Source organism: Empidonax traillii, unplaced genomic scaffold (assembly GCF_003031625.1).
Source record: "Empidonax traillii isolate 1590-97213 ecotype Southwest subspecies unplaced genomic scaffold, ASM303162v1 scaffold475:size860808, whole genome shotgun sequence".
NCBI lineage: Eukaryota > Metazoa > Chordata > Aves > Passeriformes > Tyrannidae > Empidonax > Empidonax traillii.
In genome coordinates, this window is record NW_020955668.1 from 770,044 (window position 1) to 787,598 (window position 17,555).

Here is a 17,555-nt window from a genome sequence, read left to right on the forward strand (position 1 = left end):
GCAGAGGTTCAGGGCAGACTTGTGGGTTAAAAACATTTTACAAGTTCAAGAACCCTGAAAAAAAACCTGTCTAATATTAATCTAAATGTACTTTCATAGTCAGGGTAAGTCAATCAGTCATTGAAGTCCTGCAACTTCGCTGGAATTTGGATCTAAGTGCTTATCACAAAGTACTTCGCTGATGTATAATTTTCCATTCAATTCTTTCATGTAGTAATACTGTATATAATATTTTTTCTCTCTGTAATAAATATTATTCATGAAGAAAATTATATATGTTCTGCCAAACGTTGAATGGGAGAGATCTAACCAAGTTGAAGTGGTAATTGCTGAATTTTTTTTGAAATTCTGGACATGTATGTACAGGGTTAAGTTCATGGGTTGGAACGGAGCCATGTATGGATTTTGCAAGTCCTTCTACAGTTATGGCAGATTTCTTGGCCTGATGGAAAAAGCAAGTCATTTGATCTCAACATAAATACTTTGAACAGGGGTACATTGCAGTAGTTTCTGATAAGACTCCCTGTATTCCTTACATTAATGATAAAGAACTTCTCTTGTACTGGGAGAATTTGTATAAATTATTATTGTATACACCCTGTATAAAATAATGTGTGCTAATTCTATCACTGGGCTGTGTAGATTTTTAGGTTTGCAAATAATGTTTTGTAAAATGATGTATTTTAATACAACAAATTAACTGATGGAATATGTGGTGTGTAATAGATTTATTACTTATTTATACAGTTGCATTTCTGAACATTTTTAGCCTCTTCTCCAACGTAGAAGAAAAATATTCCTCCAGTGGCAGTTTTTGTGATGAGTTACAAGGAGTGCTGTGTGTCACCCTGATTCCTGCCCACATCTGCAGCCACTGGGCTGTGCAGAAATCAGCCTGCCATGGCCCTGGATGGCTAAAATCCTGAAGAATCAAGGCTGTCCAAAAGTTCTCCTGTGGTTAACCGAGTGGACCTTCTGCCCAAGGACTTACCTGTATGTCAGGTTTACAGGAGCTGACTGGGTACCATAGGTATTTACTTTTCAGCTGACTGGAGATATGAGGTGGGTAATTTGCAGCCTCCAGCCTTGGTGAGGAGCAGCTGTCACCTGCTATGACACACAGTCTGTGAACTGGCAATGGAAGAGGCACCAGCTGGGCCAGCACTGTTGCTCTTTGCTTGAGAGGAGGAGAGGATGGAGGGATCATCCTGTGACATTCACTGTGGATGTGTTAAATTTTACAGAATATTGGATATTTTTTGCACTATGAATAAATAGTGATCCCAAATAGAATAAACATGATTTTTCTTTTCTCTTTCCTGTGGTTATTCTCACTGTCTCGTAGATGAGGCATTACAGTTTATCATCCCAACTGCTGCTGCTTCAAAACAAGCCTTTCTACTGCACTGATGACTCGTACAAAACAGGCAATAGGTAGAGACTTGTACAGTTTCTGTGTCATCTTGCATGGGTCAGAGGAGAAACCCTATACTTGCTAAACTCTGAATGTAATTTCAAAGCATTAAGTAGATTTTCTGCTGAATGTGACTTCAAGGCTCTGAGTCAGATTTTTAGTAGTATCAGACACGTAAAGATAAATATCTCACTGGATTTTCTGTTGCCATTGTAATAGAAGAGCTGTTAGCTACCTAGTTTCATCAGGGTAAGGAGAATATTCATCTCTGCAAACAATTTCTTTCTTGGTTAAAATCAATTCTCAAGATGTGCTGTAAGAACCAAAAGGAACATCTGAATATCTTTTGGAATTACTGCATTAGTAGCTTTTTTATTATTATTGTTTGTTGACACTTTGTCCTGTTCAGTTTTTCCCTTGGAAAATATTTACTCCACTAATAATCTCTTTGTGTCAGGTTTTAACCAATTTGTTTCTCTTTGGGATCTATTTCAAATATTTTGGCATTAAGTGAGGTATTTTGGAATCTCTTTGAGTATGATATTCTCTACTATTACTATTTTAAAGTTTCCTCTCAGATGAGTGTTTGTCGCAGCCCGAGAGCGGAGAAGGAGATGAGCGACACGAGGGTTCGATGAATTATTGGTAATTTATTATTCCCAGGGAAAAATGATGGGGGCTCCTGGGACGCTGCGACACCCTCTGGGGACAAAATGTCGCTCCCGCCCGAGGGGAGAACAGGGACTTATGTAGGTTTGGGGAAGAAGGGACTAGAACAAAGGGAGGAGTTACATGAATGACAGGGGGTACAACCAATAAAACCCGTACAACCATAGCGCGCCATAACAATAACCAATAAGATAACAAGTTGCCTCAGCTATGCCCGCCTAAACTGCGGCACTAGCTGACCAATCGTAGCTAACCGATTTTTAACCAATCAGAAACTCGTAATTCGTGAGGGGAATAAAACCTTATAATATAAATATAAATATAACTCTTATAATAAATATTAAATACGTTAAATACTATTAAAATTGTCCATAAATATCCGGATAAATAAGTTCCATGTCCGTGGCAATAAATAAAGAGTCCTTTTAATATTTCTTGTAGGCTTCTTTCCATCGGTAAAAATCATTTCTTTTCTGTGCCTCCGCAAGTGTTGGTCCATGTCAGGAATACTTCTGAATAAACTAAGGAGGTTTGCACCAGCAGCCTGGGCTGAGGACTTTGGAGAGCAGTATGAGCCACTCCTCGATGGGCACTGCATGTGATGTATAATAAAGACAAGCTCCTCCCTCCATAGTATCTTTTAGCACTTATTTTGGCAATCAGAGTAGTGTAAAATTGAAAAAATAAGGATAAAATTTAAAATAATGTTTTAAAAATTAATCCAAATAGCTCTGAACTGTACCTAAAAATTTTTATTATTTCATTCTCTTAAAAGGATCGGCAAGAAAACAGCTATCAAAATGAGGCAACCAAGCAGAACATAAATTAAATAATGTGCTTAAAATGGTTAACATTGAGTCCTGCAAGTAGTTGAAGTACAAGAAGAAATGCAAAAACGTGTTGAGGCTTTGAAATATGTTTTCCCAAACATCTTAAAAAGTGTCCAAATTATATGGTGAGTAGATCCAGACAAAGGCTAATATTGGATCTGAATTATAGAGTCTCTGCAAATATTTTTAATGCCCCATATGCATAAAAATTCCACAAGCGCAAAGTAATGTTCAGACTGGCCACAATGTGATTTAAGCATGTTGGAAGGCTATAATCGCATTAAGTGTGGCAAATTTCACATTTATTTCCAAGTGCCTGGAAAGAATAGACTAAAAAGTATTTAGGTGATAAAAAAACATAGGACACAAAAGTGTGCATAAATATATAGACATAAATTTGAGAAAAGAAATTAACAAAAGCATCAAGAAGGGCAGTAATATATTTTTCAAGATATTTTAAAAACTGAGTGGACATTGAGGAATGACTTTGAAAGTATTCCAATCGTAAAATAAAATCTAAAGACTAAAAAGGTCCTAAAGAAGCTGATGTCCAAGTCCCTCAGTGTCAGAATTGACTGGGAAATCCTGTACAGTTTCAGGATGTAATTAATTAGTAGTCATTGCTGCAGTACTGTGGCTTAGTGTGAGCTTCACCAGCTTAAAAGTCCATGAACAGAAGGCAACAACTATTTCCCAAAACAGAGCAAAAGGATTCTTTCCCATTTTATTTTCCTATTACTCAAGATTATAAATAAAGAATTTAGCAATTGCCCGCAATGGTTCAAATGGATGAGAAATAAGGGTGTACTCCTCAGTGAGCAGGAGAAGGAGCTTCTCAGAGCAGCCGTGGGCCTTGAAGCAGTGCCCATACTTCCCAAAAGCCAGGGCTGCCACTGTACAGTACCGTATCTGAAACACCCAACTGCAACCTTCAGCTCTTGTGTCCTATCCTGTGGGGATTTCTAACACTGAAAGCCCTGGCAGAGGGACTAATTGTAAAGCTTCAGCCCAGACATGATTTCTTACAGGCCCGTGTGTGCCTGTCAAGATGGAGTTTGACTCCCTGGCCATAGCTGGGGGCACACGACGGGTGTCCTTTTGGTGTTTGCTTTGGCAATCAGTGCAGCCTCTTAAACTCCACTTCCCATGGTTTAGCAGACAATGTCTCTATGGAGATTTATTCTGACAGCTCGGGTTTTAGACAGCTTGTTCTGCATTTTGGCTTTGGCCAGGATGCCACATGATGTTAAATAGCAGCTGAACTGAGTGGACATCTGCTGTCACAATAGTGACCATTAAATTTACAAGCAGGCATAAACTGAGCTGAATTAAAAAGGCAAAATCCCACTCCAGTAGGGAACATAAATGTAAGGGCTGTGGTTAACACCAGGGGATTTTCCTTTACTTCCCCCTACCCCTTTCTTTTCCTTCCCTGCCTCTCTCTGCCTTAGATAGTGGGTAGATTTGCTACCCATTAATTAGTCTGATTTTGATAAGTAATTCACTACTAGTCTCTCAGCTTAATAATGAACCTTCTGAGTGCACTTGGAGTTGGAAATATTTAGATAAATGGCCTCTCAAGCAGCAAATAAATATCAACCTGAAAACAGCCTGAGCACTGGCCCATGGTACTAACAACACTCTTTGAAAAGCCATTTTCCAGCCTTGTAGAGGAGAGGTACGACTGGGAGGAATTCTCACGCTGGAAAAGGAAAATAACTGCAATTATTTTTTTTTTTTGGTCTCTTAAACAACACATTTATTTAAATTAACATATGTCTAACAGAGAACCTTGGATATCATTTTACGTGCATCCCAGGACACTGGGCATTCTACACCTGTTCTATGCCCAAGGATGTACATGGAGAGAAAATCACCAGTGGTTTTTACTCTGTATATAAACCTGTTAATAAATAGCACTTCATTTTTCCTGAAAGATTTTTTGAAGACTTAACTGCTACACACTGTAATACTCTCCCTCTGTGCCGTGGAGGAGGGGTGTGAAGGTGTCAAGGAAGGAGTCTTTTCAAAGTTGGGCCTCAAAAGACCAAAAGTGAATCCCTCCTGCTGCCCTGCTGGTGCAGCTGGGACAGCCAAACCATCCCAACCCAGGGACCTCGCTGGGGGAATGTATGCAGCTCACTAAAAGAGGGTAGTTTTCTATTGCATTTCCCTTGAATCCCAAGCACTGGTGGATCTGTCTGTTCCTCATGAACACTTGGCAGGGATGACTGAACAAGTCAATGATCTGGGTGGACTTCAGCCATTTATCCCATCACAGGAAGGCCTGCCATCACCTCTAAAGCTGAACACCATCAAGAGACTTGTTTTCTTTCGCTTCTGCCTTTTGCTTCTGCTGAAGAACCTGCAGCTCCCACATGGGCAAACTCCAGGGTTTGCTACTGACACCCAGCTATTTTCTAACTAACTACATCAGAAGTAGTTTACTACTGTTATTGCCAGTTATACTAAAGTGTAAAAATATAAAATTATTATAAAATAGTTATATCTTTGTTTTATTAGGTAATATTTTCATGACAGGTGGGGAATTTATATAGCTGCTGCATCTGCTATGCTACAAACCAGCAGCCTTATCCTTCAGTCCTTGCTCACTGACATGTTTAAACTGCTGAAAAAAACAAGTATTGCACCATGGACAAATAGGAACATTTCACTTAAAAAAATCCATAAAAATCCTGTATGCTCATGGTCAGATGCCAGGCACAGTAACAGCTCCACAGGGCCACTCATGACCTGCTGCTTATACACAGGGGGCAGTCACAAAGTGCTGCATCAGTCCCCAGCAGTTTCCCCACCAGTTCATTGTGCTGATTTGCCATGAAATAAAAACTCTCGATTCAAATGCTGCAGAATCAAGCCTATGTCTTCTGTAGGTTTACAGCAACTGTGCTACTGCACACACCCTGAGAGCCAGGTATAGCCCTAAGCCATCACGCTATAAATATTTTTCTATCCTTGTCCCACAGGTCAGAGGTTAAGTAGGTTCAGGCTAATCTTGCTTCGTGACCCAGCATCACACAAATGTGCAGTGAGGTGAGCCCCTTTCCAAGGCACGCTCCTCTGTAGGCTGTAGTGAAGCCCATCCACACTAGGTGGCCCCAGGAGAATGCAGAACTCCTTGGAAATAATAAACAAAACCTGCTATTTTGTCTTAAAAAAAAAAAAAAAAAAAAAAAAAAAAAAAAAAAAAAAAAAAAAAAAAAAAAAAAAAAAAAAAAAAAAAAAAAAAAAAAAAAAAAAAGAAATCAAAGAAATTGGTTAATCCAAATCCCTTCTCACAGAACTTAGACTGAGTTTTTCAAGGTGCCTGAAAAGCAATCAGAACATCTTACAGGAGAAGCCAGAGAATAGCACTGAAATTTTGTATTTATAGAAGAGATTGACTACCAGATACTCTTTTCTCAGAGAAACCCACAGACTGACCAGAACTGTGTTATTATTTTCATTACCAACATGTAAGGATTGAGCTAGTGGGGAAGGGAGGGGTGCAGCTGTTTCAGTGGAAAAAGGTTCCATACTTACCTTTCCATGGCATAACATCTATGTTTGGGGAGTAGGTTTCATGCTCCCCTGCACAGCGCTGTGGGCAGGGTTTGGGGTTGGATGGATTGGGCAACACAGCACTGCACACTGACAAATTACAGCTGTAAATTCTGACCCTTACTGTAGTGTTCTGCCTTGATAAATGCCATTAAAATACAGCAGATAGAGATGATAGACTCCTTGAAATAAAAAGAAAAAAAAAAAAGGTAATTAGGCCTTATTAATGGCAATAGAAGTGGTTTTGGCTCCATCTTTGTATTACCAACCAAATAAATATGTTTGTCAGAATCCCCTCAGCTAGAGGATAAATGCCAAGAGGGGTCCCGGGGGTGATTTTTAGCACTTCAACACAGACTATGAACCATACTACATGTCTTCTTTAGGGTTGGGTCCCCAGCAGGATTTATTTCTGCGTCAAGGAAGATTACAGCTAATAGGATTTGCTTCTTGGAGGCTGTTGGCATGTTTGGTGCAAACCCCTGCACAGTGCTTTCTTAAAGGAGAATATGGACCCTGTTTGTCATATTTTTCTTCTTCTTCTGGCTTTCCACAAGATAAATCCATCTGTTTCGTCTTGTATCACAGGATGCTCTTGTTCTCAAGACAGCTTTGGAAGGTAAGAACGCTAGTTACCCCTGTTGTAGCACCAGCAAAGCAGCTCATATATATTTGCCAATGATGTGAGCATCAAAACCAGATCGGTGCATGGAGTGCCTCCTTCAACACTTGTATTAGCTTGGGCACAGAGTGAGGTTTCTCTTATTTGCCTGAGATATATGCAGTTGCATACACAGACATTTTTATAATTGCATTCATAGACATTTAATCTCATTTTTTATGGGAAAATTGGTATAAAACCCATGGAAGAATGATGCATGGCTTAGGCATGCCCTATATGCAATACCATGTAATTATTCAGGTGTTTGTTGTCCTCTATAATGAACTGGTTTGTTAGCCACAAACGTGGTATGTGACCTGCAGAATTTTCTGTTTTCCTCCTTAGGAGTTTGCTCTGCATGTCTGCACTGCTGAGGCAGATCCCTGCAAACATCCCTCAGGACATCCGGAAAATTAGAATCGAAAATTCTCACCTAACAGAATTGCCTCGTGGGTCTTTTGAGAATGTTAGTGCCTTGGAGTATCTCTGGCTCAATTTTAACAACATCACGGTGATGCACATCAAGAGCCTGGAATATCTGCCAGCTCTGCAGGAGCTGCGCTTGCAAGGGAACAAATTAAGTTCAGTGCCATGGACAGCATTTCAAGACACCCCGACTCTGAAAATCCTGGATCTGAAGCACAACCGGCTGGATGTCCTTCCAGAACACGCGCTCCGCTATCTGCCCAACCTGACCTATTTAGATCTATCCTCAAATCAGCTTACCATCATATCCAGGGATGTCTTCTACAACTGGCCTGTCTACCAGAGAAGCCAGAGGACAGAGGGGCAGATAGAAGCTATTTCCAATGCCGTTCTGGCCCTCCACGACAACCCCTGGATTTGCGACTGTCGCCTGCGGGGATTTGTCCAGTTTATCAAGTCGGTTGGCCCACCTATTATTCTGATGAATTCCTATTTAACGTGCTCAAGCCCAAAATTCAGGACAGGGAAGTTTTTCCATGAAGTGGAGCTTAACAGCTGCATGAAGCCCCTGACCTCAGCCCTTGACACCAATCTGACAGTCCCAGCGGGGCTAAACATCACCCTGACCTGCTTTGTGCAAGCCAGCCCATCCCCTGCTGTCTGGTGGACCTATGCACTCAAACTTTTAAGGGCATTTAATGGTAAGCAAAGCTTTTTCTTCTTCTTCTTTTTTTGTTTTTTTTCTTCATAAAAAATTTATGCTCTGCTATTCTACTTACATAGGTCTGCAGGCCATCACAGTCACCACAGCAACTCTCAGCCCCTTTAGAGCACCACAGTTATTGTGGTGGCAATAATCCAAATAGTTTTAATCATCCTATGTATCTGGTCACATCTGACCAGCATAGGAAGAGCTGCTTCATGCAGGGTATCAGTCAAAGATGAAAGGAGCATGTCCTCATTTTCACACAATTATCTTATGTATGGATGGATTTTATGTAGCAGCTCTTTCCTCATGACATATGATGTAGGAACTATTAATACTATATCAGTTGTACATATTCAATAAATATGTAGTTATTTAAATATACATGTATATTTACACTATATATTATATACTACATATATATATATGCATGTACTCTATATAATTATATTTTTGTGCACGTGTATGAACCCACACACATATACACAGGTTTGTGTGTTCCTATATTATTTCCATATAGTTCCTCAAGAAATACCACATAAACCACAAAATAATGCAGCTCTGTTGCCTATGATGTCCATTCATGTTCTACCAATTGAAACAGAGGTTGTTGTTCTCCCTAAGTGTTGCTTTTTTATATTCTTCATCGATAGCCTCATAAAATGAAAGCTTTTCCTCTTCCTCTTAATCCATCCTCCTTCGTGTTTATTTTTACTAAGAGTCTTCAATAGGGTGAGTTGCTATTTTCATCAGGTAAGATAATAGGCATACAGACACTGCACTGGCTCTGTGTGTTCCTAATAAGCCAGCAGGCTAAATGGAATAGCATTAGCCCTTAATCCTGGGTTGATATTTGCTTCAATTGCAGTGCTGTAGCAGCACTTGAGTGCCTTTCCACAAGCACATGCTGAATTTTTTACATACATTGTTTTCCCAACCTATGCCCCTGTTTGGGTAGCTGACAGGGTTTCATATTGTTCTTAAAACTGCATCTCGCTTCCAGCCCAGCATTTCCAGGTTCCATCCACTTCTTTTTGGCCTGAGCCTTTTGAGTCTGATATTTTTCCACACAGTCCTAAGAGAGGATGGAACTTATGTCCAAAATGTATCTGTGTCCTCAGTGGCTCTCCCTGGTTTGCCCTGACCTAAGAATGCTGATGACAGATGGCACATGGGCCTCTGTCCACATCAGCCTCCCTAGCAACTTGTGCTAGGGCTGGGGTCAGATGCACTCCATTGTCTCCCATTCCTGAGTGTCCCAGTGTATTGCCTTTCAGACAGACAACACTTTCCCAATGTGCTCTGTGCGGTTTGGCACACTCCTGTTTCCCCTCTTCCTTTTTCCCTGGGCGGGGCAGGTCCTGCCAGTGCCCCATCCCACACTGGTCTTAGGGCATGGTGGTTCCCTGCTGGCACGGGTAGGAAGGGGCCCTACCTGCTGACACAACTTCCCTCTGCCCCTCTGCAGTGACCACTGAGCCCATCAGCGAGGAGACTGTCCGCTCTGAGCTGCTGATCCCAGCGGCACGGCCAGCAGACGCCGGCAACTACACCTGTACAGCCGCCAACTTCTTGGGTAACACCTCAGTGGCCATCAACCTCCGTGTGGTGGCCCCTTGGGCATCCACCACCCCGCAGGGCTGGGCTCCCATGGCCCCCGCTGAGCCGGGCGCCCACGTGGAAGTGCGCATAGCCAAGCAGACGGTCTATGGAATCACCCTGGAGTGGTTTGCAGCGGCGGCGGCGGCAGCAGAGCCGGGGGAGACCTGGTACACCCTCCTGGTGGGCCGCTATGATGCCGCCCAGAAGGACACCATCTACATCGGCCCCGGGGTCAACACCTACTCGGTGACCGACCTGCTGCCTGCCACCAAATACGAGGTCTGTGTGGCTGTGCGCAACCAGGCTCCCCGCAAGGGCCAGTGCGTCGTCTTTGTCACGGGCAGCGACGTCAGCCAGATGGAGCAGCGTGAGAAGCTCATCCACATCGTGGTCATCGTGTGCGCCATGGTGCTGGCCGTGCCGGCCGGCATGTACGCCTGCACCGCTGAGGCCCTGCCCGGCTGCCTGGCCCGCTGCCCCAGAGCCTGCCCCCGCCGCCGCCGCGGGGGCCAGGCACAGGCTGCCGGCAGCAAGGAGAGCACGCTAGACAGCATTCCCGCAGGCAGCGAGGATGGGCTCTGCCGCCCCGAGGACATCCACAGCACCCGGCGGCCCCCCGCCCGTGAGGAGCCTGGAAAGAACCGGCCGCCCCACAGGAACAGCGCCGACCTCTACTAGGGCAGCCCCTGCTCGCCCTGTGAGTGCAGCCACAGTGGCACCTTTCACAGACCACCGAGCCACAGCACGTGCTGGTTTTCTCGAAGGACCACGCCGGGGCGGCTCTGTGCTGCAAGGACTCGGGGCACGGTGGGATGCATGACTGTTGTTTGCAGCAGGCCTGGGGAGCCCTGGGAATGGAGATGCCCGGTGTGTCCGGCCGCGGGTGTGGAGCTGTGCCTCCGCAGCCCTGGGCTGCCCCTGCAGCACTGCCATGGAGCAACGCACACTGACACACCAAGAAAACCAGCATTGACAAAAAAAACAACCCACAAACCAATATCAATGCTTCTGAACAAAGGTCAAAGGTCTCCCCTCACTCACACAGGCGTGTCTTTAATTATTTATTCTTCTTGTTCACAGCTCTGCCCAGCGCCAGGTGCCAGCTTCTCCTGTGTGCCACCTCCTGGGAATGGACAGGGAGCTCAGCAGGGCTGTGGTCATAGCCAGCAACAAGTGGTGGGGAGGACTGGGTGAACACGATGGAGAGAGTTTTTTTTTTTACTTGGAGAAAAACTTTTTTATTCTGACCAGAGGTGTTGAGTTTGGGGGTGGTTTTTTTTGTTTTGCTTTGTTTTGTGGGTTTTTTTCTTACTCCTCCTTAAGGTTTACGCAGCCCTAGGAGATTCACAGCTTTGGTTGCACTGCAAACAGGAAAACTGCAAATGCTTACCGAACACTCCAGTGTAATACAGCCACAGCACAGGATTTCAGGATTTTTTTTTTTTTTTTTTTTTTTTGTACTAGAGAGAAGGGGCGGACTTGTGTCCAAATATATCTCAGTCTGAAACTAAAACAGTCCTCTAACTTGCCCACACAGATACACAGACACACACACTCTAACACTAACACACACTTGTGCCTATTGCTACACAAGTGTTGTTAATATATTCTTTAAAGTTAGGAACAAGAGCCGGTGAAAAATGAACAATTTGTCTTTCAGAGGCAAACACTGAACTACTGTTTCTCCTTCCGCACTCCCTACCACTTGCACTCCTTTTCCCAGGATGGTCCCATGGCTGTAGGGGTTGATGGGGATGCTCATCATGAACAGGCTGGTGAGACAAGTGGACAGAGGCAGAGAACATGGTGGAGCAGGGGTTTGGGAGCTGAAGGTGCAACCCAGGCACCTTCCCTAAATGCAGATGGGTGCCTGCCCATCCCACTGCTTTGAAACCAAAGCTCACCTCCTTGCTAGAGGCAAAAAGCCCTAATAAGCACCTAAAAGAAACTGCTTCCTGCTTGCAGAGCAGCTCACTGCTGTGATTCTCAGGGGTCTGAGGACATGTGACTTAATTTTCTTTGTTTGACCTCACTCTTTCCAGCACAACCAAAGCATGTGGCCGTTGTCATATGTGTTCTTATAGATTGTCTAAAAATATAAATCTACAGTAGACACCCCAGCTGTAAGCAGAGATAGAACCTAATGTGACCTTCATGTTGTGGTAGTTTGGTTTTCTAGTTGTATTTTGTTTTTTGGTGTGTGTTTCCCATGTTGTGTCTCCTCAGGCCCCACATTTCCTCCCCCAGCGCCTCTTTCTGCTGTAACGTGCTGTGCAGCTTTTGAACAGAGAACTGTTTTGTCACTGCTGACTCTTGGTGTGAATACTTCACAGGACTTCCTAGTCTTGTCAGTCTTTTAGCGTCAAAGCAATAAACACGACAGATTTTCAGAATACACAGATGTCCTCTGCTTCATCTCTAGCCTTTTACAGTTACAAGTTGCAAAGAAACCCGAATGCCAGGGAGCTCCAGGGTTTGGCTGCAGGGATGGAGGAGGTCAGGTAGTTGCAGCACATGTCACAGAGGGTCTAGAGTGGTGAAGAAGGGGCAGAAACAGCCAATCAAACAGGGAAACCTTGACCTGGAAAAGTTATCCATGTAGACAGTGCATACGGAGTGAGGCATGAGCTGATGCTGGTTGTGGACCAGCGTGGGGCTGTGGATGAAGGGGAGTGAAAAAACAAATCACTGTCTGTAATGACTGGCCTTCCAGATCGCAGCTGACACAGAGAAACAATAGCACATGCTAGAGACTGGAGAAAGCTGCTGAACCACAGCAAGAGAATAGCCAGAGAAAGAGAAAACATCCCATCACCAGGTATAGAAAGTTCATAACAAATCACATACCCACTGGCATTAGGCTGAATATGCTGCCTTGTGAGGAGCCTTCCTGCCCCCAGGGCCATGCTGCAGTGGACTGCAGAGCACCACAGGATCCTGCCCATCCCCTGTGCCTCACAGCATCCTGCTTCTCACCTCCTCTTTCCAGCCTGGTATTGTCCAAAAACCACACAGCCCCTCTCTTGACTCACAGCCCCCGAAAGGGTCCATTTGGCCATCCTAGAAAGCCGCCTGGCTGCCTGTGCCCTTTTGATCATATAACAGGCAATGACAAGGCATCGTTGCAAGCAGAAACACACCACACACAGAAGCACCTTTTCCAGTTTGGTGTTTGTTTTTTTTTTTTTTTAATTTATTAACAAAAACCCTTGAAGTGGAAATACAGAGTAACTTGGAAAGAACCTTACAACATAGTAATAAAACATCTTTATTGCCTCTTAAATATAATCTCTAAGACTATAAGCCTGTAATTCCTATTAAATCTCACTTAATTGAATGGTCTTTATAGGCTTTCCTCATTAGAGAATGCACACTGAATACTGGCTTTAAAACAACATTAGGAAGACAATAGTATGGGGAATAAACAACAAACTTTTGGTACCTCAGGAAACATTGCAGACCCTGGCGGAGACACAACCAGCAGAAGGCGTGTTCTTGCACAGGGCAGCAAGAGAGGGGTTCCTCTGACCAGCTCGTGGTCAGGGGATGAGGACAAGATGACTGCACACAACATCAGAACCTGGGCCTCAGGCCACACTGCCCCAGGGATGGGGGATAAGCAAGAAAACTGTGGAGAAAAGGCGAGACATGACAGGAGAGGTTCTGGGTGCAGTGCTGCTGTCATGGCTCCCAGCTGGGACATTGCTGTACCTCTTGGCTACAGCTGCTGGCTCAGCCCATGGGTAACGAGCCATGGTCACCCTCTGGCTTCTAGGTGGATTGAATTGAAGTTAAAAAATATAGGATTTCCCTGTAAGTGGGTAACTTCTTATTCAACAATCTATCCCCTAAACTAATGAAGTCCTAGTGCAAAAAAGGGTATTTTTCCAGCTAGTGGAGTAAGAGATCATCTGGAGGGCCAGGTCGACTTGTTTAACTGAAATGACAGCTGGACAACTCTCAGAAACCCTCTGAATTAAGTGTCCTATCCTGTTGGGCTTCGTCCCCACCTTGATGTTCCCAGTGTCAATCCATGACAGCACAGCTTCTCTGCAGGGCCAGAGCTCAGGCAGAGGGTGCAGGGTGCCCCACCAGCCCAGTCCGTGCTGCCTTCTTCCTAGGGGATGGGAAACAGCCTGATGCCCAGCTGGAAAGCATCTCCTCAGAAACAAAAATGAGGGAGAAACCATGGGGTAGATCCAGTGAAAAAAGTGCTCTGTCCTCAGGGGCTTTTTACTGTCACTTAACAGAAAAAAAAAGTGTCAGCTACTTTCCCACCCTCCTTGCCCCCCTCCCATTAACTATTGCATAATTCACTCAAAAATACTGATAGGGCAAACCAGAATATTTTATGGAAACCTCATTTTGCACTCACCAGTCCCTGGAACAAGCCAGGAGAGGTGATGAAATATATTCCTTGACACCTTCTGGTAGCAGTTTACAACACCGCATGATCTTTCCAGACACTTCCCTGACCAACATATGGGACTTTCCAGCACTTATCTGTGTTTTTCACTTATCATTTGACTCTCAGTTTTACCTTGTCTTCCCTGCAGATTTATTCATGTCCTTCTCCTGCTGGGCTCCTCCTTTTTTGGGGTGTCAGAAGGAGGCAGTACCAAGAGTGCTGCTTCTGAGCTTCTGTGCTCCAATCTTGCCCCAGCTGGCCTAGGGAAGGCTCAAAAGCCCCTCCTGTCTCGTCCTCAGCAGGCAAGTCCGGGGCAGAAGCAAAGCGCAGCATCATGTCAATGCAATCTGGTAAAACCCAGCATAAGCTGCAGGAAAATGAAGAACTTCTCCAAACCTGCCCGCTTACCTTTTGGGAATGAAGGTACTCATGCCTTGAGCACATCACTCTGCCAAAGTTGTTGCAAAACATGCTACAGCCTGAGACAGGGCAGAGTCACTGCTGTAGGAGACCTGCACACTGACTTGGTGCTCAAGCCACAGCCAGGCCAATGTCTTCAAAAGTGGGTCTGGGATTTGAAGTGGTGGGATTTTGGACACCTCAAACCCAGCTCAGACCAGCTTTGAAGCAGCATCTTCCAGGGTGGCCTTGACTGCAGAGCATCTTGTTTGAAAACCCAGGCTCTGGGTAAAGACCTCCAAACCGGGGGCAACCTGAATCCCTGTTCACCTGGGGAGATTGTGGCTGGTGTACTCAGTACCGTGGTCAGACAGCTGCAGGGAGGGAGCAGCAGTGGGACACGTGCTGAAGGAACTGCAGATGCAACTGGACACAGACTGCAGCACTTCTCTGGGTGGGGTGACTGTAGCATGTGGTCCTTGTGGAAGGTGAGGGGTGGCTATCACAGTGAGGAGCTGCTCTCGGTTCACAGGGTGCTGACAGACAGGGGGAAGAGCACAGCACGTAAATACATCCATGCACAGCCACAGTCTGCAGTCTCTGGGGGCTGCTGAGAGCACCTAGATGTGGGGCTCCCCAGTAGCTGCGTTCCTCTTCTCGAACCTCATCTTGAGCTCTGACACGAGGGCGTTGTGGGTGCTGCCATGACCTCTCTTCTTCGGTGGTTTGATTATATGCTTGGGGGTGAGGGAGCCAGACACGGTTGGCACCCGCCACCCTGGGGCATCGCTCCTGGGAGCCAGGGCAGGGGGTGGCGGGGGCAAGGGGGCTGATGGCGGCACAGGGGCAACTTGGATGTTGTTGTTGCTGTTCTCATTGTTCTCAGATAGGCTCTTGACATCATCCTCAACGACAAACTTCTCCGCAGCATTGCTGGGCCTCTTGAACTTCAGCCAATCCATCCTGACTGTCCGGGATGGTGGGATCTGTCTCTTTTTAATGATCCTTCTTACCGGCATGATTTTGCTGGACCGCTTGTTGCGCCAGAACATGGCAGTAGAGATCATGATAGTTATCAGCACCATTATGCCCATGACACCAGCTAGCACTCCTAAGGCTTTCATGGGGTTATCTTTAGTTTGCATCAAAAAGGCGGCCATAGGCCCTTTGTGAAGAGTCTGTAAAGGAGTACAAAGAAAACACATGACTTACTCTAGGGGACAGACAATGACCTAGAAATTTCATTTGTCCAAAATATGTAACAAGCAGGGCTGATTGGTGGAAGTTGTCTCTAAGAAACATGGAGTCAAAGAGCCGGTCCAAGGGTGAAGAATTTAGACAGGGCTGGAGACTGAGCAAATATTACAGTACTGTGAGGTAGATGACTGTTGAACACAAAAGCTTATAGAAGTATTGCCACTAAATTAGGACAGATTCCTGCATGTCACCATAGTGTTTGTTTAACTTGCAAGAACAGAGCAAGAAAATAACTGGCTCAACTACTGAGCATGGCATTGAAAAGATTATGAGAAAACTTCATTTTATAAAATGGCAGTGTACAAATGAATAGTTAGCAGGTATGTGCTGCATTCTGTTTTCAAGTACTCTTTTACAGACATAACAAAACTCTTTGAGGTAGGGGAGATGAGTAGAGCTAAAGAGCTTTGTTTTCAGAAAGAAAAGAAATAAGCAATGACATACACTACATATGGCATATTAAGGACAAATGAATGGCCAGTTCACTTTCCAGGTTAGCACACTGTACGTCTCGGAGGTCCCCGTATAATTTTGCGGATTTTGCCCTGCGGATGGAGCCTGGATCTTTTCACACTTTTCCAGTACATGATGGTGGAGATCACCATTGTAACAGAAATGGTGGAAAGGACGCCACTCATGCATATTCCAAATATTGTCCATGGACGCTTCTTGAGGCCTAAAATATAGGATTTTACCCTGGACTTGATCTGGAAATATCAAAAATAAGAGAAATGGTCAACCCTCACATGGTTATATTTGAAAGAGGCCAGTATCTATTATAAATACAGCTGGGGATCTAGACTGAAATGTGTGCAGAACTGAGAGCCTATAAAATAAAGAGAGCTAAGTGTTGAACTAGGCACAGGAGAGGAGGCAGTTGTAATGATGTTGAACTGAATCCAGAAATATTAAAAGAAGTTAGGAAGCATATATAAACACCTGGCTGATTGGGGAATAAAGGGTAGCAGCGTGGCACATAGATTAGGAATGGACCTGACCTAGAAACTAAAAGCAGAGCAGCCCATGATTTGGTGGAGCTTAGATTCACATCAGCTTTGTGGTTCTGCATTTCATGGATTTTTTTTGCACTTAAATCCCATCAGATGACAGAAATTCTACCCTGGTTTACTTAACTTCACATGAAAGCCAGATGAATTAAGTGTCAGATAAAACCTTCTAAGTACATGGCCTGAAATCAGTCCACTTGTTATGAGTGTTGTCGAGATTTGTTTTGTAGCAAGACACTGATGGCTGAAGAGTATAGGACCAACACAAGGAGAAAGATGACATATATTCAAGAAGATGCTGTATCTCATTGATGATTATTCACTAGCTATTTAAAAACTTTGAATAAATGGGATGAGACAGAAGTATGTTTTGCTAGTGTTGTACAGTTGCAGGGGTAAAAACTGATGAAACTTGTATGGGGAGTTTCAGCACTTTGCTTCTTTCAACTCCCTGGTCTCAGCAAGTTTGGCCCCTGTTCAGAGCTTCAAATGACAAAGAGATGATTAACACCAAAACTAAAACCATTAACAGTTAGCTGGTTCAGTCTCTATTCTAGTTACTGGACCTGTACTATACAAAGGTTTGTCTAGAATTAGCTTGAATAACAACTCTTC

General features: G+C 44.4%; 2 protein-coding genes across 2 annotated transcripts in view; one reads left to right on the forward strand and one right to left on the reverse strand.

Annotated features, from left to right (window-relative positions):
• Positions 1-6,844: 6,844 nt before the first annotated feature.
• Positions 6,845-11,064, forward strand: LRIT2 (leucine rich repeat, Ig-like and transmembrane domains 2). Its single transcript, XM_027895965.1, has 3 exons — positions 6,845-7,093; positions 7,481-8,262; positions 9,736-11,064. Exons 1-3 carry the CDS (start codon positions 6,984-6,986, stop codon positions 10,545-10,547), a joined length of 1,704 nt encoding a protein of 567 aa, XP_027751766.1. The 5' UTR covers positions 6,845-6,983; the 3' UTR covers positions 10,548-11,064.
• Positions 11,065-14,990: 3,926 nt separating this feature from the next.
• CDHR1 (cadherin related family member 1) overlaps positions 14,991-17,555 on the reverse strand; it is a 42,108-nt gene continuing 39,543 nt past the window's right edge. Inside the window, exon 17 of the mRNA XM_027895930.1 lies at positions 14,991-15,854. Coding sequence (XP_027751731.1) covers positions 15,297-15,854 — 558 coding nt within the window. The 3' untranslated portion in view covers positions 14,991-15,296. The remainder of the gene's footprint in view (positions 15,855-17,555) is intronic.

What these genes read in the sequence shown, in the direction of transcription:
- LRIT2 (XM_027895965.1), top strand. Translation starts at nt 6,984, where the DNA reads ATGGACCCTGTTTGTCATATTTTTCTTCTTCTTCTGGCTTTCCACAAG. An exon ending in TCTCAAGACAGCTTTGGAAG is followed by an intron (nt 7,094 to 7,480) that starts GTAAGAACGCTA and finishes TTTCCTCCTTAG; the next exon opens with GAGTTTGCTCTGCATGTCTG. An exon ending in ACTTTTAAGGGCATTTAATG is followed by an intron (nt 8,263 to 9,735) that starts GTAAGCAAAGCT and finishes GCCCCTCTGCAG; the next exon opens with TGACCACTGAGCCCATCAGC.